The sequence below is a fragment of the Cervus elaphus genome, chromosome 12 (genome assembly GCF_910594005.1).
Source record: "Cervus elaphus chromosome 12, mCerEla1.1, whole genome shotgun sequence".
Classification (NCBI taxonomy): domain Eukaryota; kingdom Metazoa; phylum Chordata; class Mammalia; order Artiodactyla; family Cervidae; genus Cervus; species Cervus elaphus.
In genome coordinates this window covers 36,236,698-36,260,076 of record NC_057826.1, presented here as the reverse complement: position 1 = coordinate 36,260,076, position 23,379 = coordinate 36,236,698, and the positions used below count along the sequence as shown (strand labels likewise).

Below are 23,379 nucleotides of genomic sequence, written 5' to 3'. Positions count from 1 at the left end.
GAAGCACTTAGCATGCCTCTTAGTGCAGACAGTATCCAAAAAGTGTTTCCTCCATATTAAACTATGCTGATGCTGAAAAGTTCCAAGTTGTAACAACCTCTTGACTTCCAAAATAATCATCACTATAATCAATAAACAAATATATGTTAATGGATCCTAGGTAGAAACCATGACACTCAGATCCAGTCCTCAAAGAAGTAATAATTTAAGTAATTTATTAGGGGCAATAGGATATACTCAATCCTAATAAGGATGACTGCTCTTAAGTTCCAAAAAGGACCAAATTCAGTGGCAGTTCAGAGGAGTAAGAGAAAATGTTTGGCTACAAGGAAACTTGGAAGTATTCGTGGATGAAAGAACATTCGACCTCTTTCTAAAATTTCTAAAACGCTGGAAAGCTCAGATGTGAACAGGTGGCAACTAGGTTTGGGGAATGAATGGAGATGGGAGTGCCGTGTGTCTGGAGTGGCCCAGTTTGAGCTGGGGAACAGGCCACAAGAGACCTCTGAGCGTTTGACTGGGGACCATTAGCTTTTATGCTGTGAGCAACCAGGAGTTACTGGAGCTGAAATACAGCCCGGTGCTGTGTTGGGGCTAAACTGATCTCAAAATCCCTGGGAGGGCAGAAGGGCCACCAGAGGCCGAACAATCAGCACAGAGGCTATTCTCCCTTGTGGGGAGGCTGTGGGACCAGCAAGGACACCGGTGTGTGCCACAGACTAAATATATTTTGGGGCTTTTAGCAAGTGACTGTATAAGTTGACGACCTGTACTTAAGATGAGGAAGGGGAACATATTATTACATTTTCTTTTTTTAAATGGGAAGGAGCTCTTAAATTTTTGAGCAAGGCCTTGTTAAGACCTGGCCTTAGAGTACAAAGAAAAGCCATGGGAATGTGACATAGGCCAAAGATCTGAATTCAGGGGACGGTGAGAGCAGTGACAAGAAGAAAGACACTGGGCTGCACGAGCGAAATATTATGAGCGAAATATTAATTGCAAGGGGTAAAGGAGAAAGTCCAGAACTGAAGTTCTGAGTCTGAGTGATGATGTGATAGCAGTAACAATACAGAGTAAATTCATTAAAAAAATGTGTTTTCTTAAACGGAGTCATTTTTCTGTTTAAAATCAGTTCTGCTCAAGCCAGCAGTGTCAGTTCATCTGTCATATTTCTATTTATAGCTACATTTCTAACATAAATATTTTATAGTTCATCCTTAAGTAGTAGGAAAAATGAGGGGTTTCCACTGAAGTGGAAGACTCCCTCTTAGAGATTAAGGACGCCTGTCTGCTGACACTGCAGAATACTGAGCACGCTGCTCTCACAAGCTGCAGGTGCAGCATTTACAAAAGCGAAAGTTTATGTCCACAAAGTCCATGTCACGTGAACAGTAAAAACAAGAAGTACAAAAGAAACATTAAATAAAAGATTTTGCTTTTATTTAAAATAAAATGCATTTATACAGTCTTTAAACCATGGATTATTGAACAATACTGGTAATCTACCCCTCCCTGGCACCCTTTTGGGCTATGTGAGCTAGGAATTTTCTGACTAGCACCAATGCAGGTTGTAACAGCGCAACAGACTAGAACACGGCCAGTCCAGGCATTAGAGTTAAGGACATTGTGGCAAATCATGACTATAATGAAGTCATCCTTAATTTAGCAGATATTAAAACTGCACATTAATTATATTTTAAAGAGCATTTAATTAATGCAAAGATGCTACATCTAAGCCATTTGCTAGTTGTGAGTAGATTTTTAAAAAACTGTACAATTTTATAAAATTTGTGTTTGTACATTAGTTACACAAAATGCATACTTCATAGACCTTTACTTCATATTGTAATGCAAAAGTTGCATATTTTAGGCAGACAGTGAATATGCTGGTGAATACTAAAAGTGTTGTAATACAATATGGTGTAAAAATAAAAACACAAGACAATATACATACATGCTTATTCAAGGACAAAAACAAACCAGGCATAATGACTAATAGCATTTTCCTTCAAGATCAAACAATAACATTATTAAATACCAGGCACCTTTTGTAGGCCTGATTTATTTTGGGGGTGGGGTGGGGGGGACGGATGACAGATGGCTACCCAAAGTAGGATATTTGAAAAATTATGAGGTCAAATTAAACATACATTAAAACACATGCATTTAACATGATAAATAGACTTCATATAGTTTAAGCCCTGGATAGCTTTAAAGTAGATGGCTTGAGTTTCTTACAGTTTGGCTAACTTGAATCAGTGATGTTTTGTTCCTAACCTACCCACTACTTCAGTTTCAATTCCTGGCTCTAAGGAACATGTGCCATATTCAAGTCCATACATTGTATCATGAGAGCAGATTAATAGTCGTGCTTGTTAGTGCACATATTAACTGGTCTGGTAAGGCAAAAAAGTTTTCATGATAAAATAATGAATTTCAAGCTTACTTTATTAAGCAGCATATAACAAACAACAGCTTTTAAAGTTAAATAACTGTTATGGCCATGGAGTTTCATTACACAGCATTTCTGTTCACACCCAACCACTGGTAAGTTTGTAGAACATCTCTTCATCTAAACTCTCATTTTGGTCTTTTGCACGTGTTGAGAGAAATATGTAGCCACCAATGAATTCATGAACCACTTTGCAATCTACTTCAGTGCAAATGAAGGACAACCGTACTTCATCTGCAAACTCTACAGTGACCTGGAACAGAGACAGAGAACCGTCAGTCCCTGCAGAAGTCCAGATGGCTGGGTCCAAGTGAGGCCACTACACTTAAGGTCTGCCCTGAGCACAAAACACTCGCCGGTCCTCAAATTGTTTTTTTTCAATCCTAAACTAATAATGCCTTCAAGTCCAAAAGCATAAGCAGAAGTTTATTGGCCCCTCCCCTCCTCCTTTTTAGTTTTCTTGTTCTGAAAAGGAAGGCTGAATGCAAGGGGCTTAGGTCATTAAGTTCCCAAAAGAGCTCTGGTGATTCAATTAATGAGTGTCTCCTTCAAGTCCTGGGAGAAAACCTATTTCCTGTGTTTAGCTATTTAACCTTTAGGTTTCATGTTTGAATATTTCAGAAATACAAGATTCTATGAAGTAATTGAAATCAGTAAAATAAATCCAATGACCCTAAAACAAAGGACTTATTAGGGAAATATTCTGTTTAAGTGAGAGTCATGTACTCCAAGGCTAGGGGTAGCATGGTGTGCCAAGCTTTAAAGCCCCAAGTATCCCAGTCTGAATCCTAATTCTCAGTGTGTGGTCATGGACAACAATGGCCTTCATTTGTATAGTGGGAATAATACATTTACCTTGCAGGGCTGGGGTAACGTTTAGAAATAGGGTACAAATGTAAACATCTAGTATCATGCTTGGCATAAAGTAGGCATTCACTAAAGAGTAGCTGCTATTTGTGAGTGGAAAGGATTTATTCATTAGAGAAAGACAACCTTAAAGATTAGGCAATATTGTAACATATTATGCTCTTAGAAGTATCTGGGCACTTATAAAACAGGCAAGTTTAAGTAGGAAATGAACAACCAAGCATGTTTTATACTTTAAGAGGAAATGGCACAAAGAATCTTAAACATTTATAGGGCCTTTTCTTCTTAATTAATTCATTTTTAGCATATCGACTATGTGTGTGTGTTCAAGCAGCATGGTTACAGCTTACCATTTTTATTTCCCAGTTTACATTCCACTGTTTCATGTTACTGAAACGCCAGGTTTTAATTGCATCTCCTGTGCTGGCGTCCATCCTAATCAGTCTGTTGTATGCAATTCCAATAAGTTCTTCTTTTTTGCCCCCTTGGAACCTACAGAATTAAAAACATAAATACATGTTTTAAAACAGGGGTGGTAGGGGGACATGTCGGTCTGTTTTTCTTGAAGATATGTACTTTTTAACTCTTAAAGTGCTATTCTTGCCTGAGTAAAAAGAGAAATGAAATCACTTTAAATTTCTGATGAAAAAATTATAAGCACAGAAAATACATTCCAACATTCTTTAAATTTTACTGTGTAATAGGTTAATGGGTCTCAGTAGGTAGCTTTAAATGTTTAACTTCTAATTACATGAAGTCGATTAAGTAAGAAGGCACAGACTGAGGTTTACACATTGGTGCTTAGTAGAACCACTGACCTTGCAATAAAGTGTGTGATGCCGAATTCTGGTAATGATTGCCAAGCTTGAATAAACCTCATCTTGGCTTCAATTAAACTCATCTGAGCTACATTCTGATGGGCCTCCAAGATTCTTGCTGTTATCTAAACATGAGTAAACATCATATTTACTATTAGATATTATTCTTTCATGGTAGAATCAAGACAAAAAAGGATTAAAACTTTGAATTATGTGCCCCATGCCCCCAAATTATGTATTGCGAGAGATGAAATTAGAAAATAACTGAAGCTACATTTGGGAATTTTAGTAAAATAATGACTTTCAAAACTAAACTTCAATATATAGCTTTTCTTAATTTTAGTTCCATATGTCAAGAAACAATAAGTGCTAGTAGGTATATATAATTGTTGAGACTTATTCAAGTACACACACACATGATAGTACAAGTTCTAATCCTCATATACAAGATGGGTTTTAAGTTCAGTATCAAGATACCTGAGCAGAATGAGTGCCTGCCATAAAGGTTTCTAGCACTAGAAATCACTGCAATGATTTTAAAATTTTTCTAAAGGAGTAATTAGAAAGGTTAGGTTTAAAATTTACTCACTTTGGGATGCCTATTTGCTCAAAGAGTAGAGGGAAATTAACTCATGAGGGGAGATTGTAGCTAGGGCTATAAATATTTTTAATTCTTTCTTTTTTTTAAATATGGAGAACTTACCAAATCTCTTATATAGCCTGGCTGTAGATGGCAATGCGAGGAAAAGAAAAAAGAAGCAGAAAGAAAAAAAGGCAATCAGAAAAAATGGCAATGAAGCAAAGAAAAAGTTGCGGTAACCTGCAAACCAAAATTCCAGCCAAAAACCATGCAAAAAAATTACTCTAGGTGGAAACCAAGCAAAGTAAATGCAAGCATGAAAATGAAAATGAGAAAGCAGTGATTACTTTCCATTTAGAATACTGAGAAACACTCCACATTATTTTAGATTGTTAAGTGTTACTAAAATTAAGGGTAGAAATTTGTAGGGAGAAAATTTAAAATGCAAATAACCTTTTCCCCTTCATGTACCAGTTCTTACTGATTAGGGTAAAGCTAATTATTTTAGTAGCAAGATAAAAAATTAATATTCAAAAGCCTTTAATCTTGTCTTATATTGAGTCAAATAATATGATCCATGCACAGCTTTTCAGAAAAAAGTTGAAGGCATTAAATAAGTGCAGTGACCATACTGTTTCTTTATTTACAGAAGAAAAGCAAACCCCTCAATTACCATCTTTTTTTTGCATCCTTTTTCCTGGAAGGGAAAATAAAAATATGCCATACACTACACTAGGAGTGGTGGCTACAAATACATCAAGTTCATTTCAATTTGGATTAATATGGATAAAACAAAGAACAATTCTTTCCTCTAAAATGTAAAAATCTAGTTTTGGAGTCATAGTTATGTGAAAAATATCCATAGCAAGTCTAATAGATAATCTTGGGGAATTAAAATAGATTGCAACAAAGGCTGTATGCGCCTGAAGACTTTATGTCCTGGCAGGGCTGACTGACCCCCATGGCCTGCACAGCTCAGACCTATCTGCCTCCTGAGTGCCACTGGATTATACAGTTCAACAAACCGAATTACTGAGCCACCAAGTCCAACAACCAGCACAGCATATGCCGTGCAAGAGCAACTGAACTCCTGCTTATCCACACTTACTAGGTGTCAGGGCAATATTTGACTCAACCTCCTGGTTAGGGAAAGGAAAATTCAAAATGAATGTGCATTTGATAAGATGACAGTGTGGAAGACAAGGCTAGAAAGCTCCTTAATCTCAGACCACATACATACTACCATCCTGCCAGTTAAAGACAGCCACACGTTCTTTGTCCTCAAGACAATCTTCAGTTGACTTGTAGTCAAGAACTCACCAACAGAAAATTTACCTTTTTACAGCTAAATCTATCGTTTTATTTATTTATTTAAAATCTATCATTTTAAAGGCTTCTGGGAAAACAATTCAGTACCTGTCTGACAGCTAAAGTAACATTTGGCAATCTTCACAATTATAGTTTAAGATCTTTTACCTGATAGTGAAATGGTAAAACTGTTAAGATTTGAAACTAGTCACTGACTTTGAAGGCATCACTTTTATAAACAAGTCTCTTTATAAGTAACTTTAAAATGAATTAACCTAAGAATTAAAAAGTGAAATCAGTACTCGATTCACTTTCCCTTGTTAACTTACAATCTACATTCCACACAGCTCCGAGGGCATTTCCTCCATTCCTCACTACTCCCACATCATATGACTATGGGATAAACAATTTCTATGTAGCTTACACAACTTCTGCAACTTAAAAGACAAATACTTGGTGATTAAAACTTTTGAACATTTCCACCTAAGGGATTTCAGACCCATACGATAAACGCTGTATTTAAAGTTAAGAATTAACAAGTGTTCTGGGTATGTTCATTGGGCCTTTCCCATAACATTTTAAAATTACTCCTTAAACAAAGATAAAAATGAAACTAGATTAAAAATGAAGTATTTATTTCAAAGTTCTTCTTCACCCCCTTCCTAAATTGGAGCCTTTTCCCTTTTATGGCATGATGCTGGGTATCGAGAATACTGGGGGCTATCCCAAGTGAAACTCCCCTGGCAAAGAACCTTTTGTGTTGGACCGAAGAACCATTTTTCTAAATAGCAATCCTTTTACGGTAGTCATTTCCAGAAAAGGAATTCTAAACAGAGGGAACAAAAGCAGTGAATTTCAACGAAAATTTACCAAACGTTGTCATATTATACAAATCTAGCTTAGGTTTTGACTGTTAATGTTAAGAAAATACAATGTTAAACGTGGACTATAAACCACGTAAAGTTTATTTCCAAAGCTGGAAAGGTCCATTTCGACAGCAAGAAGAGTCATCAGAGATTTGGCTGGGAAATGCTGGCTGTGCTCTGGATCACATTTACTTTATTTAAGAAATAAAATGGCATGAACTGTGGAACACAAAGCAGTAAGTAAGACCATATTCAATTCCCTGAAAAGAATATCCAGTTAGCAGAGTAATTTCCTCAGGTGGTTTAGAATAAATATGCTCCCAACTATTCTACCTCATTATCCATCCTATTAAAATAATAAGACTTTTCTTAAATGACCAATTTAAACTGACTGCAAGCTATTTTTTCCTTATAACTTAACCACCTGATAAAAAATTAAGACTACCAATTAAGACTAAAAAAGTTGTGTTTAAGAGGGGAAACTAAAGTATATGTAAAAAACCGTTTACCTGCTTGTTCTTGTACTTTTTTAGATAGCGAGGGGACACCAGACATTCAGGGTTTATATCAGTTGTGATCTGTTCTGGTATTAACTGAGGATCTGGATTTAAATGCTGCATCTTCAGAAAGGAAAGAATATTTTGAACTTCTAAGTTGTAAGAACTATCTGCCATGGTCTTGCCTTTGGAGGCCAATCTGCAGGCTGCCATCCAGTGTGCATACTGTTTTTCCTGTGAAAAGAAATACTGAGGTTTGGAATCTACCACATGATAGGTCCTTTGAGTATAAAATATAAGAATGAATGGTCAACTCACTAAGGAAGCAAAGAAAACCGAGGTTTACGTTTTTTTTTTGGCTGCACTGTGCATGTGAAATCTTAGTTCCCTGACCAGTGATTGAACCCATGACCCCTGCACTGGGAGTGCAGAGTCTTAACCACTGGAACCACCAGGGACATCCCCCAAATTGAGGTTTATTTTTAATCAGAAAACTTACATTGTCACAACGAAGCCAGATTTCATTCATGCCCTCTGCAACCGGAATGAGGAGTTTAATGTTAAATTTTTGGCCTGAAATATTCACATCTGGGGTAACTTCACACCCTGTAGTTAAAAAAAAAAATTATTAAAATGGTTAAATTTACACTTAAGAAATCCCAAGCCAATACAGGCAGTTCCCATTTTATGGCATCCTAACATGCTGATTTTCCTGTAATGGAATCTACAAATCAGGCAATTCTTTATGTTCAGTAATTTTGTTGGGGGTGGAGCAAAGACTCAACTCAGACCTAATATACAAGAGATGTGACTGCACAGTTTGCGGCCCTCACAATTCACAAAACTTGATTGAGAAGAGAAGGAAAGAGTTCTATTAAAAGGATATTATACATAGAAAACTTGCACTCCATTCCCACAAGTTTCACACAATATTATTTTAATATCATTCAGTTCTTTGAATCTTATTAGGGTTTTTTTTTTTGCTAAGTTTCTAAATGTACAGGGATTTTAAAATATCTTCCCATAATAAAATTCTAAAGTGTGTTCTGGTCAGAATAAATGACTTTATGATGCGTTTTAAGAAAGGCACATGCGTGGGGAACCAGCCAGTGTGAGCTGGGGTCCGATATGAGGGCCCCTCAGGGCCCCACTGCTCCTCACTCGCTGCTCTGCCCTCCTATGGCTGCGTGCGAGGAAGACTAAGGCACAGGCTCTCCTGACTTGCACAAAATTCTGGGAGTCCATCTGACACAGAAGGTAACATAAACTTACATACATGGGAAGTCAGCATGAAAATAAGGGCATGCAGAATTTCACTTTACTGGCAAGTTTTCAGGAATACGCACATTTACAGACTGTAAAAAAATCCCTGTAATCAACTCTGTTAACCATTAGTTTATGGCTTTATAGGAGAGAAAACAGATTTACTGAATGTATACCCAGATAGATAATCGGGCAATGGTCAGCCTAAACTAGTAACCAGTATAAAATAGTGAAGAAGAGCTCTGTAAGCAGACAGATTTGGGTTCCAGACCTTTCTTGACCACTTAGTAAGTATATCATATTTACTTATGCCCAAATTCCCTGACCTTAAGCTCTATCTCACAGTGATGCTGTAAGGATCAGTAAGATAAAGATTATATCAAAGCTCCCCAAAGAGTATTCCAATTGTTAGTACTTAGTTCATGTTGCCCTCAATGCGTGTTAAGACCACAGTGCAGACTCTGTGGGGAAGAATGTAAACTGTTAGCAGAGCCTGCTGTTGCCTTTGTCCCTGAACTGGAGCAACTTCTCCTGACAAATAAAGTACAAGCAACAAGAGAGTAAGCTTCTATGTATCTGAACAAATGTTTAAACTATCATTTTTTACCTCATCAAATAAATGTTTTAAGTAGCAAATAAAAGAAACAAAACATTGTAGATAAAGGAGAGATCCTCTCCTCTCCATAATTAACTTCAATCTCGAATTTGATGAACTTTCCCTCCCTCTTTGCTTTCTTTTTAGAGTATTTACTTCACATAGCTACCACGTGCAACTCCTATACAATCATTACAAACACTCAGCAAGTTGTGCGGCAATGTGTTTAACCTGCAAAGTTAAAACAAAGAGAAGTCTGAAGATATACAATCTTTTCCACAAATTTCATTAATCATTCAAATATATTTCAAGTATGCAACTCCATAATAATTAGACCTTTTTTTAAAGTAAAATATCAAGAAAACTACATGGAGAGAGACAAAGAGAGTGGTAACTCAGGCACTAGTGCAGGCAGAGGCACTCAGAAGCCACATTTCAGACAATATTCACTCCACACCTCCTTGGCTACTTACTTCCACGGTAACATGCTGGACCTTACTGCAACCCAATTACTAATCCTCTGAAATGTTAACTGCAAACAGCCCATTCTGAGCACAATCTTCAATCCTAAATCCCCTCAAAATCTTTGGTAGACCCAATCCTGTGACCCCACAACTCTCTCCCCATTGGCTCCATGTTTCCACCTTTTCTCTGCAGTCCAGCCTGGACCCTGCTTCACTAGTTGTCACCTCCAACTCACCAGACGCACTGTCTTTCCATTATACACACTTAGCAAAACCTTAATCCTGGCTCAACCCAACCACCTACCTCTTACTTGCCTATGCTCTGGCTGCTGAGCACTCTCAAGATGGGCAGGGGTGGGGGGATCACAAAACTGAGCAGGTAAGTTGCACTAGAAACATGTAGATTCCCAACGTCAACCTGCCCCTTAACACTTGCAACCATTCTGCGTTAACATCCTCAACAATGCTTATTTCACATCTTCTCAGGCCTCCTATGCTACTCTTAGAGAACAACCTCACCTGTTATTTTTCCAAGAACATGAAAGCCATCAGAAATGAGGTCCCCCAACTTCCTGCCGCCAAAGCAGATAAACCTGACCACCCTCACGTCCACAGAGAGGAAAAGGTATCTCTCCTATCCGAGCAGGCAGTTTTCTACCATCTGTCAGGTACCTTGTTCCATCACAGAGATCCTGTCCTCCCACCTCCCTTCCTTTCTACATGACAGTTCCATCAGCATTTAACTTCCTTGAGTCTCCCATCTTAAACCATAAAACACCTCTCCATTTTAGGCCTCTCTCTTCTATTACTGCCCTTTTTCCTCCTTGCCTGTCACAGATGAGGTTCATCAAAAAGCTATCTTTGTTTCCCATCTCAGTGACTGTACTTTGGTTCCCATGCATAAAAGCCCACTGAAATCTGATGAATCTGTTCTTAACAGAGGCCATGAACCACCTCCATGTGGCTAAATCTTATGGAAGCTTAATATAACTTTTCTGTAGCATTTGATACTATTGACTACTCTGTCCTTTAACTTCTATCATACCTCATTTCCATGGTCTTCCTAGATATTTTTTTTGTTGTTTATTTCCCTTGCAAGTTTCACCCCCTCTAATCTGCCCTGTCCCTTAAACAAGGGTGTCCTGCAGGGTTCTGCTCTCAGCCTTTTCATATTATAGACAACTACTACAAAGGCTGCATCTACTATTAATACTCACTGCTACCCCATCAGTATCTGCAGCATGGATCTTACCCATGCTCCAAACAGATACACCACCGGCACCTCAAATTTAAAATAACCCAATTAAATTTAGCTCATCTTCCTCCCCAAACTCTGCTCTTATATATTCTCAATCTCAGAATTACCCTATCCACCCAACTGTACAAGCCAGGATCAAGTCACTCCCCCAGCCTCTCCCAGGTCAATCATCCAGTCTGTTGACTGAACGTCCTGAGAATCTAACAAAGTTGTGTCCTTTTCTCACCCATGCTGATAAGTGTAACCTGGATCAGTATCACTATTCTATAATTACTCTTCTACATTGCAGCCAATGTAAGGATGATGAATCTTATCATATTCATAATCCTTCAGTGTCACTTCATTGCTGCCAGTTTAGAAAACAATCTCCTTAACAAGTTTAACTCCTGCTGTCACCTTTCTTGTTAAAAGGAATGGATTCAGCAGCTATCAGGGAAGGATGCACCCTCTCAGCTTCAACTCCACACTCCAGAAGCATGCCCCCTCATCCACCCACCGAGTGACTGCTGATGCTTTTCCCCAAGCAATTTTGCACGTCAGTCTCTTTTACCAACTCTCCTCTTTCCTTTCATGGATTGCAATTTTCTTTTTGGGATCTTAACTCCAATGTTATTTCCCCTATTAAGCTTCCCCTAATTCTCTCCAAAATCACTGAAGACTGATACAGCATCCTTACCTCTTTGTTCCTTTGACCTACTGCTTACTTTTTAAAGTCCTACTATTGCCCAAATTGTAGCTGTTTATTTCCTGGTATTCTCTGACATCTTAGGGATGTGACTGTAATCTGTTCTCGCTCATCACTCTGGTACCTGGCACAGTGTGCGGCATGGGTGACCAGTCAGCATCTGCTGACCTGCATTTTTTGGCACTGTGCGTTTGAGATATCTTAGGGGCCTTAGAGAGCATCCAGTCCAGCACTCTCATTACTCAGAGGAAGATACTAAGGTCGTGATAGTTATTTTTCCAAAATCACAGGGCTTGTTTTGTGGCAGAGCAGAACCTAGGCCATTTGATTTTTAGGCTAGTGTTACCCTCACCAGTGTGATGTGCTAGAAAAGTACTCCTTTGGAAAGACGTGGGAGAAGTGGGATTAGGACACCCTGTAAACTGTTCTCCATCCAGGACTTAACTTCTCAGTCACACAGAGAGAAGACTAAGGACGTAACAAGGACAGAGAAGATGGGGTCCAGAAGACAGATTAAACCTCTAAATCGAGAGTGGATAATCGGAGTGGATCCTGGGCTGCTTGGAAGGGAAGCAAGAGGACAGCTGCAATGTATTCTGAGAGTAACAAATAATGGTAAAGATCCAAAAGTTAAAAACTCATGACCTAGGAAGAAAGGCAGTGAGTCTAACTAGAAGTTTTAGGAAAATTACAGAATTTCAATACGTGGACATAGCAATCTTCTACCCCAGAGCAGAGGTTTTTCTATTTATTAAAATGCAGTGGTTGTGGTGGTGGTTTAGTTGCTAAGTTGTGTCTGACTCTTGAGATCCCGTGGACTGTAGCCTGGCAGGCTCCTCTGTCCATGGGATTCCCCAGGCAAGAATACTGGAGCGGGTTGCCATTTCCTTCTCCAGGGGATCTTCCCCACCCAGGAACCGAACCCGGGTCTCCTGCATTGCAGGTGGATGATTTACCAACTGAGCTATGAGGGAAGCCCCTTAATAAAATGTATATAACTATAAATGGGCTTCACAGGTGGCGCTAGTGGTAAAGAACCTGCCTGCCAATATAGGAGATCTAAGAGACGTGGGTTTGATCCCTGGGTAGGGAAGATCCCCTGGAGGAGGGCAGGGCAACCCACTCCAGTATTTGTGCCTGGAGAAGCCCATGAACAGAGGAGCCTGGCGGGCTACACTCCATAAGGTTGCAAAGAATTGGACACAACTTAGCACACACACATGTAATTATAAAGCAATAGTTCACAGATGACTACTAGGCAGAAGAGAGACAGGGTAGAGATTTGGACATTTTGCTGAAATATACTAAAAGTATTCTAATACACAATGTAGCAAAAAAAATAAAGATTACAGATCTACAGATGTAACTCCAGAGCCCGGAAACACTTAAATCCTTTCCTAATTGCCTCTCCAACCCCTTAACTCAGTTGGGAATTCATCTGACTGGAATGCAAGAATGCATCTGATTGGAATCTCAGTCTCACTGGAAATGAATCTGGAAAATGTCCTTTAGTCTTCCAGCCTCTGCTATAAGGGAAGGCCAGTAGAAGGAGTGTGAAGAGTGAGAAGCCAGTGTGCCCTGCATCCTCCAGCACACATGCTAGGGACCAAGGGCGTGGTGAGTGCTCTGAGAGCGTGCCGGAGAGCAGTTCTCAGGGGCACGGCTGCCCAGAGGGAGTGGTGTCTCAACTAGAAGCAAGCTGGCAGCTTTAAGTAACATCACTGCAAGTGAGAGGCTCATGGGCAATCTGCAAGCGCAGCTGAAGGCTGTGTAGAGAGAAATCAGAGCAAGGGGCAGCAGGACGTCCTCTAGCTGCAGAAGAACCAGGCCAGCCAGGAGAGGAAATGCTCCTCCCCCCTGAACCAATGCATCCAACAGGTTTTTCAAAGAGGTGAAGAAGCAGTGTGAAGAACAAACGGAAGTCACTAGAACCCAATGAAGCTGTAACTCCACAGACCTGAATGGGGGAAAAAAGACCAAAGCCAGCAGCTCTGAGCCCTCAGCCGGACTCAGTCTAGGCCACAGGACCGTGGGAACAGGCGCAGCAACATGTGCTCAAATACCAGCCCCTGTTCTGAGACAGCAGAGGGAACCTCAGCTAGGAGGGAGCCTCAGAGGGCTCCTGGGGCTGCCCCGGGACCCAGGATGAGAGCAGCGTCAAAGACAACAAAATTGTGCAGGCGAGAGGTGTTGGGAAAGGGGAAGAACTCAGTAAAACCCTGCGGTGGCTAACCCACTGGTGAGTCAGAAAGCCAAGAGACTGGGGACTTGAGCTGAACCAGCTGGTTACCTGTTAAGGTGAGGAAAAGGAGTAGGATGCTGATAGAGACAGCCCCGAAAACTGGGAGAGGACTACAGCAGAGATGAGAATGAGGCAGAATCTGAAGCAGATATGCGGGCAGCTCCCGCAGAATGAGAAAACCCCCATGTCCTCATGCTGAAGAACAGAAAAGGGACGCCACAGATGTATTTGGGATAAAAGTGGAAGCATACCCTTCAAGCGAGGGCTGCACAGAGATTAGAACAAAATCTTCATGGGAAACTGAATACTGAACTTAAAAAAAGTACCTAAAGGAGCAAAAGGAACTGCTAAAAGCTTTATCCCCCAGCAAAATGAAGTTTAGTGAATATTAGCTAACAGATATTCTACCATCAATACAGTCATTCCAAGGCTTTCCTTACCTCTTAGGTTCATCTGATGAGCTGGTGTGCCACTGGATTCTTCCTTGCTCTTATAACAAGAAATAGATGTATCTTTAAAGGTACACCAATACTGCTTATAACCTTTTAGAGTCAGCTTTTTTGGCCTATGTGTCGAACAGAATTAGAAGGGGGAAAAAAAACACTTTTGAAACAACTTTATCAATGCTATGTTTTAGCAGCAAAATCTCACAATATTAAAAGTCTGAGGCCAAGTTTTATATATGCCGAGTTCAGTTCCCTTTCGTCTAGTGTGTTCTATTCAGTGTTATTGTTACTGGAATTTCCCCTTCTTCTCAATCTGCTCAGGAGATATTACAGTGAGTGGGCAGAGAAAGACCCTAAGAGAACATTCCAGTTTTCTGTCAGTTGTAGCTGTCCCCATCACTAGCAGGTCACATGGAAAGGAGAGGAAAGTAAAAGTGAAGGAAATGTCAGTAACTGGAAGGTTCCTGGGTCCTGGAAGTACCTGCAGGGTCGTGGTGTCTGCAGGGCTGCCTCCAGAGCCTCCCTAAACAGGCAAGTTTGCCTGGCAAGTCTAAAGTGCGCGAAGCAATTATCTCTAGGGATGTACTGCAGTGGTGACTTTCACTTGCCACTCCAATGCCAAACATGAAGCATGGGGAGGAGAGGATAAGGAAAAGTGTAGGTAGATGAAAAAGGTGGGTAAAAGGAAAACAAAGTGGAGGTAGGGAGCAGCATCTGAAATCAGGTCAGTACCTTAGAAACGTTACTATGTGGAGCTGTTTTATGTTCAGCTACAATAAATGGTTTATTTCAGAGCTTATATTCCACATCACCTCCTTTCCTCTTTCTGCCTTAATGCCTAGTTCTCTTGATTCTGTGGAGTATGACTAGACCAACCATTTAAAAATCTAGATAAGATACTCTGGAATCGTGTTGTAAAATATCCCATGAAGAAATGAGTAGAATCCAATAAATTCTGGGGCTCTGAACAAGGAAATAACCACTGAAAATAGCAGTTCACTATGTACTGCTTTCACTTAGACAGGATGCTTTATATGAACCGTATGTTTTAGAATTTGCATGATACAATCCATCTAAGTAACACAATCTCCTCCCCGCCTTAAGTAAAATGTTTATCAGATAAAACAACTTAATAAGTATAGGAATTTTAATTTTGTAAAGGTGAAATTTTTCCACATTATAATTTAGTGTTCATATAACTGGCAAATGCTTTTAGAGATGCATTTGCCAGTCACATAAATTTCAAGAATGTGAACGTGACTATAAAACTGACATTTATTTATTAATATTTGGAATTCCTCCTCTTTTGTACTTACTTGAAAACTTTAATATAGTCAGCAAGTTCAGGGATGGAAGTGATGTCACCCTAGGAGAAGAATGAAAACATTTTTTTCTCACTTTAAAAAATTTTGAAACTCTGTTTAGCATCTGATATTAAGAACCAGCTTGTTCAATAAACAAGGAAAATTACATAAATTACAGATTATAAAGATTTTAAAGGTACTATATACATGGTCATATAGTACAAAGGCATTTTCAAATGGCATAAAAAGCTATTAAAAATTTGATCAATACAGTAATTTACACAACCCACAAGAATGCAGTGTTGATTCTAATATGGCTAAAACTGTTTATAGCTGCATACAGAAATTTTCTGAATCATAACAGTCCTGAGAATAGTGTTTCTTCTGTAATAGCTAATATCTAAGCATTTTAAAATTTTACTGAGATCTATTTCCTCTTCTTTTTGTAATACTTCAAATTTGGAGATCAATGAACGGATTTTACCGTGGCTTGAAGTTAACTTTTCCTCTGCAGAAATGTTCTCCCACTACTTGTAAGAGAATATGCAGACTGTACTGGCAGAAGATCTCTCTCTACTGTGTTGGAAGCACTAGAGACTAAACAGTATTAATGTAAAAAACTTCCCTGAAAATTTCTGGAAAATCTATGTCTGTATTCTCTAAAGCATTTAATATTTCTCTATATGTCTCAAAACACTTCATGAAAACCTAATTCCATAAAATGGTATAAGCATCAGACTAAATTAATAGGTAAAAGATTCACCCTACCAAAATTGTTGATGTTTTTCCCCCTTCCAAAGTAATCTCCAGGTCTGAAAGGGCAGCATCAACTTCATCAACTTCTTTGTCGCTGTTGTTCAAATGATTCTCTGATGTCATGATCGACAGCTTATTGATATGATACTAAAACCAGAAGTGACATTTTATTTAAATGATTTTTCTAACTATGAATTTTAAAGTGAGATTATTATCTGTATCTATATTGAATGCCTTTTGTCACCTAATCCGAAAGGCTAAAAGTCTCCCAAGAATTAGAAGGATAGAAAAATGATGGGCATGGCACCTGAAATCAGTGTCCTAAACCTGCTAATAAATCTTTACTCAAAAAAGGAGGATTTTTTTGACAAACACAAATTAATTCAGTTTAGGAATCCCTAGGATTTAAGAGTTAACACCTCTTCCACTGAACTCTACACAAGCAGTGACTTTTAAGTGTCCCACCTCCCCTGCAGTATTCCACGTTTAGCACGCAAGCTAGAAGCGACAGGTACTGGATGAATGAACAGAAAATGCATAAGGTCTTCTGAATAAATGCATTAACACTGGTTACCTTATCTTACTTACTACTATTACTACTTACTACTATTACTACTTACTACTGCTGGGTACTATTACCCTGCAGTGGGAAGTTAGTTATTGCTATTATGTTGAAAACTAAAGTTTCACTGCCCCACCCCCATCTTCAATTCAATGCTAAAAACCTAATTTACATTGTCATTTACACCTAAGAATAAACATGTTTATATGTGAATACATACACCACCCCTGACACACATGAATACTCACATATACATATATGTATATACATAATGAGTAGTGATAAGTCCTCCTATATATATATAAAAAAACCTTTGGGTGTAGAACTAGTCATGATTTAAACACACTTAGATAAATGGTTTAGAACAAATTTTAATGATGAGATTCTGATGCTAAACTTAAGAGGTTTTATACAAAGTTAAGCAAAACTTTTAAATCACTTAATCAGTTATCTTTCAGAGCACTAAATAAGTAGCAATCCTTATTTCTTAAGGATTCATTCACCAAATACAATCTGTTCATGGGAACAATTAGTAAACTAATGCTGAGGCCAATTATCTAATTAACTAATAGAGGCCAATAGCTTCCTCTCTTTTAAGATTTAGTGAATTAATAATGACTAGTCTCTAGCTATGGCTTCCCTCGTGGCTCAGTAGTAAAGAACCTGCCTGCCAATGCAGGAGACAGGTTCAACCCCTGAGTCGGGAACATCCCCTGGAGAAGGAAATGGCAACCCACTCCTGTATTCTTGCCTGAGAAATCCCATGGACAGAGGACTACAGCTGGGCTATAGTCTATGGATTACAGTTAGGCTACAGTCCATGGCGTCACAAACTTAGTGACTAACAACTACTACTCTCTGGCTGTATCTTCAGTTGTGTTGAAATGAGATCCTTATAATGGTAGAAAACTTTCATATTCACAAACCATGGAGAAGGAGGTAGGTTGAGGCTCTCGGGCAGTGGTCTCAAATATCAGAGTATAAGAAGAATCATATGGAGAGCTGGTTAAACATAGAGATGCTTAGGTTCACCCTCAGAGATTTTGACTTAGCAAATCTGGAGTCTAGCCTGGGCCCCAGGCTGCTAAGTGCCTTAGATGAATCTGATGCAGAAGGTCCTTATGAGTTATACTGGAGAAATCCTGGCTGTGAATGGGACTGGTCATAAAATCCAGCTTTGCTTTCAAATGTGCATGGGTGGGGCATCTGTTAAATGTTACAATACAGGATTGGACCTAAATGCTTAAAAAACAGTGTTACTAACTTTTCTAACTTTTCAAAATCCACAGCTTCTTACTTTGAAGTACTTTGTTTCTTTTTACTACTGTAGATTTATTTTACACAAGGAACCAGAAGTTCTAATAAAAGAATAGTTCAGGGTGCAGCCTATGTCTAAAATAAAAAATACTAGGCTTCTCCTTGCCATATTTTCTGAGTTTCCCCCTTCTTGGGCTGGATGGCTTCCAAGAGGCTTTGGGTCAGTTTCTGGGAAGGCTTCTAACAACTCAGGGGATTTGTAGTCCAAATTTCTCTCACTGAATCTAGATTCTAAAATGGTCCAGGGAAAGCTATGCTTTGGGGCATTCAGTCTCCATGAATTAAAATCCAGCATTCTGAGGTGTTTTTCTACTAAATTGAAATGGAATATCTAATGTTTACTGGATGGGGTGGGAGTTGGGGAAAGACGCAGAATAGTCCCATTTCTGTGACAATACAACTATGTGTACACTCATTCAATAACTATTTTTTGAACACCTACTATGTGCTGGGCATTGCATATAACTGTTGCCTTTTTTAAAAAATGCATTATTTTTATAATAACAAAGATAAGAAATACCATGTAAGAAAAGCTGTGGTTTTCTCCATATACATTTTACAAGTTTTCTTATTTACTTTGTCATCAGCAAAATTTTCACTAGAGAATTAAAAGCCCTTACTCTAAGTGGGAAAAATGTAGAGAGAATGCTGTAACCAAGTGAGATATTTTCCAAAAACTGTTCCAGAGTTTAATTCAAGAAATTCTTCAGGTAGCCTGAATGATCCAGAAACATAAAAAAGAGTCTTATCTGATTAAGCAAGTCTCTAGAAAATAAATAATTAAACTATTTCATTCATTTACCATCTGGAGTTCATTTTGATTTCCCTCTTTTAGAATGTAAACGAAGAAGAAATGAGCTGTTCTTCCTCTCAAAAAAACAATGTTGTGAGTCTTAACTGAGACACTTTTCTGGGTACATAAAAGCACTTGGAAGATGGAGAACATTTTTATTTGTGTTCTAATGAAGAATTAAATCACTGTTAAAGTAAAAGACATTCAAAACTAAATGTTCTTTTTGCTTATTGTACTCAAAGAACATCAACTTAATCAGAACTTTACGTGAAAATGGAATTCGACCATAATCTGAGAACACTTAGATATCTGAAATGATTCATCTAGAAAGATTAATCTAGTGGTCAGTCAGACCTCAGTGTCTCTAAGAATGAAACTGTGGGTGCCATCCTAATATTACTTTACCAGAGGGGAGATCAGTGGACATTAATTTCTTAGTAAGCCCTACTATAATTCTGAAATATGCAAGATCCACATTTGGAAAAATACTAGCTTAATGTTAGTTACTTGCTTATTAAGGAAATGTCATTCTAGGACTTATTTATGTTTAGTTTTACTAGTCTATTAAAATTTTATCATCTTAAAAGGTATTAATTTCTGCTGTAGCCCATTTTACAAATATTACCATTCCCAGTTATTTATGAAGTTATGCAAGGCTTCATTTCAGAAATCTGATTTTTAATATGGATTTTATTTCCAGGGGAAAACTGGATAGTTTTAAGCTAATATAGATCTGGGGGTCAGTGGATACAGAAAAGTAACTACTTAAGTATACCACTAAACTCATACATAAGACAAAAAAATTAAATTCACATATTTTGCCTTCTAAGTGTCCATTCACTTTCTACATAGCAAAAAATAAAACATTATATCAAAAAATAAAAAAATAAAAAAAAAACAAAAAAAAAACCCCAAAACAAACAAAAAAAACATTATATCAAAATACTACTGGAATTACTATGCCACTTTACCATGTAAATAATCCCCTATCCATTCCCCTTTAAAGTCCAATTTACCAATACTCTTCACTACCTGCAAAGCTGCAAACATCATCATTTCTTCTTCGGTGCATTCAATTTCTTCCAAAAGAATAGCCCATTTGGCCTGCTCATAAAGCTGATTGATTCTGATTGCATCATACTGCAACAAAAAGAGACACAATTCTTTTGTAATATGTTACCTTTAACATTAGCAATAAGGAAAAAAGCTACCCTTAGGGTTATACATATCTATATATACCATCTTTAATTTTTTCATTAAAAATGGCATTAAAATATGCCAAAAGATTTTTACATATTTACTATTAAAAGTAGATTCTGTATGTTATTTTCCAGGGTAATAACCATTAGGTATACTAACCCTTAACAAAAGGAATTTAACTTGAAGACATTAAAGTAAGGCAGAACTGACTGCTTTTTAGTATTGTTTTGCAACTTACACTAACATGTCATAATCACAGAGTAAATTAATTATTTCAGGGAACATCTTGCTTACTGTGGAAATGCATACCCAGACAAAGTAGCAGGTCCTTGGAAACAGTAATTATTTTAAAAATTCAAAATAAAGGGCACACACACATTTGTGGAAATGTGTTACTTAAGTGTTACTGAATTACCCAGTTATATTAATAAAAACCAGTAGTTATATAGCTTAGAATAGTAACAAAATGCATAGCCGCTTCCTACCCCATGCAAATGTAACTGTGTTCCCAGAAACCTTTGGCTTTACCAAAATTAGGTATGATATAGCCTAAAAAAGAATTAAAATGATTTTCTGTAATTCTATATACATTTTAGTGTTGTACAAAGTATTATTTAAGCACATAATTTAAGATGATAAATACATACATTAAAATCTAGGCTACAATCTAGACATGAAAAGTATCAGAGGCAGACAAGAGAAGTCCTCCCACCCACAAGGATGATACGAAAGCAAAAGATCCAAATCTCTGTGTCATGTGTTTTCTGGGGGAAACACTCCAGATTTCATAGCAAATTTACATCTTATCAGAAAAGCACAGTATTTCAGTAGCAGAGATGATGACAACCACTTGACAGCAAAAACACATTACAATGTTTGGCTATGAAACAGAGAAATGTAGACTTAAAAAGAATTTTTTTGAAGCAGCATCTGGGATATGTAATTAGAAATTTGAAAGTAATTGAATAGGTAATCTTTCAGAAAACTTTTCTTCTACCTAAGTAGAGTTGAAGAGAGATATTAAAAAACATAAACTAACTTTACCAACTCTGTAGTAAATAGAAACCATGGAACACAGTATGGAGTTTCCTTAAAAACTAAAGATAGAGCTACCATATGATGCTGCAATCCCACTATATATCCAGAGAAAAACATGGTCCAAAAGGATACACACAACCCTATATTCATTGCAGCACTGCTTACAATAGCCAAGACATGGAAGCAACCTAATATCCATCAACGGAGGAACAGATAAAGAGGATGTGGCACATAAATACAAGGGAATATTACGAAGTCATTAAAAAGAACAAAACAGGGTTTCCCCAGTGATCCAGTGGTTAAGAATATGCCTTGTAATGCTGGGGACACCAGTTCAATCCCTGGTCCAGAAGATCCCACATACTGCAGAGCAACGAAGCCTGTGCGCCACAACTACTGCGTTCACGCGCTCTAGAGCCTGTGCTCTGCAACGAGAGAAGCCTGTGCGCCACAGCTAGAGACTAGCCTCTGCGTGCCACAACTAGAGAGAGCCCACACACAGCAACACAGACCCAGCGCAGCCAAAGCTAAGATAAAATACATAAATCTTTTTTAAAAAAAGAACGAAATAATGCTATCTGCAGCAACAAGGAGGAAACCGAGACTGTCTTACTGAGTGAAGTAAGTCAGACAGAGAAAGAAAAGTATGGTATGATATCCCTTATAAGCAGATTCTAAAAAGAAATGATACAAAGACCTTACAAAACAGAAACAGACAGCCTTACAGAACATACTTACGGTTACCAGCGGGGAAGAGTGGCAGAAAGAATGGTTAGGGAGTTCAGGGTTGACATGTACACACTGCTGTATTTAAAAGTTATAACCAAGAAGGACCTACTGTACAGCACAAAGAACTCTGCTCAATATTACCTAACAACCTAAATGGGAAAAGAATTTGAAAAAGAATAGATACATGTATAACTGAATTACTTCCTTATATACTTGAAACTACCACAACATTGTTAACCAACTATATTTCAATATAAAAGAAAGTTAAAAAATACAAATCAACCAAAAATTCAATCATCTTAACAAAAAGAAAAGGGTTTAGTTATGTTTCCAACCTACTAAAACAATAGACTTCTTTAAAATACCGGCAATTGTGTCCAAAGTTTTGAGTTTCTAATATTATATTCAAGACTTGCTATCCATATCCAAGCAATTCCTTACCCCACCAACTTCCAAGAAACAAAGAGAAACAAAAAGAGATCCCTCTAAACCCTCGATACCTTTGGATTCAAATCAAAAAAGCTGTAATACTTGAATCGGAGCAGCAAGGCCTCATTTTCCTTCACATCTTGTTCCATGAGAGATCTTGAGGAATCAAGCCACCTGGACAAATTAACAAACACAGAGCAAGACAGAATTAATTCTACCTCTATGTAGACAAAGAAATTCTTAAATTGTATCTATATTTTAAAACTTACCCTTGTTTGGGAGGGATAAATTAGGAGGCTAGGATTAACATATACACTACTATTTGTAAAATAAGACAACTGACAAGGACCTATTGTATAACTGTATTCAGTAACACATACAGACAGACACACACACATGCATATATATGAAACTGAACTGCTGCACTGTACAACTGAAACGCGATATTGTAAATCAACTATGCTTCAATTAAAAAAACCTTATAATTTGTAATAGCAAAAAAACAACAACAAAAATAAAACAAAAACTTACCCTTGGTTGATTTTTGCTTTGTCAAGAAGGGCTTGAGGTTTGAACATTTTTGCCAAGATTTCTGGGGACGTTATCGGCTGACTGACAGCAAGTATACCAGGGTTGCCTTCTGACAAAGCACTGTCACCAAACCAAGCAGAAGTTGGCGACAAGGGGCTTCCATCATGAGCATCGTAAGTAGGGGTCATTGTTTTACTATAAAGTCCTGGGCTTGAATATATACTTCCTAATAAACAATGTGAAAAACAGGTAGTAAGTATGAAGTACAGTTATCTCACTTTTCAGTAGCACATGCTATAATGATGTAAAACACACTGTGAGACACAAACTTCGTTCTGGAAGGGAAGGCTTTAGTACATTATTTTACCTGTCTTAGAAA

The 23,379-nt window shown here is 38.0% G+C and overlaps 1 protein-coding gene across 8 annotated transcripts in view; it reads right to left on the bottom strand.

Moving 5' to 3' along the window:
• Positions 1-1,418: 1,418 nt before the first annotated feature.
• The window catches only part of FERMT2 (FERM domain containing kindlin 2), a 72,380-nt gene continuing 50,419 nt past the window's right edge, over positions 1,419-23,379 (bottom strand). For 4 of the 8 annotated variants that reach the window (XM_043919051.1, XM_043919052.1, XM_043919050.1 and 1 more), the window contains 13 exons: positions 23,001-23,226; positions 22,541-22,643; positions 20,106-20,213; positions 16,414-16,548; positions 15,658-15,707; positions 14,336-14,460; positions 7,888-7,994; positions 7,401-7,622; positions 5,391-5,414; positions 4,841-4,861; positions 4,138-4,262; positions 3,670-3,811; positions 1,419-2,705 (listed from right to left, as the gene is read on the bottom strand). In XM_043919051.1, the coding sequence (XP_043774986.1) occupies positions 2,532-2,705; positions 3,670-3,811; positions 4,138-4,262; positions 4,841-4,861; positions 5,391-5,414; positions 7,401-7,622; positions 7,888-7,994; positions 14,336-14,460; positions 15,658-15,707; positions 16,414-16,548; positions 20,106-20,213; positions 22,541-22,643; positions 23,001-23,226 (1,562 nt within the window). In that variant the 3' untranslated portion in view covers positions 1,419-2,531. The remainder of the gene's footprint in view (positions 2,706-3,669; positions 3,812-4,137; positions 4,263-4,840; positions 4,862-5,390; positions 5,415-7,400; positions 7,623-7,887; positions 7,995-14,335; positions 14,461-15,657; positions 15,708-16,413; positions 16,549-20,105; positions 20,214-22,540; positions 22,644-23,000; positions 23,227-23,379) is intronic. The other 4 variants (XM_043919053.1, XM_043919057.1, XM_043919058.1 and 1 more) reach the window with 2 other exon arrangements.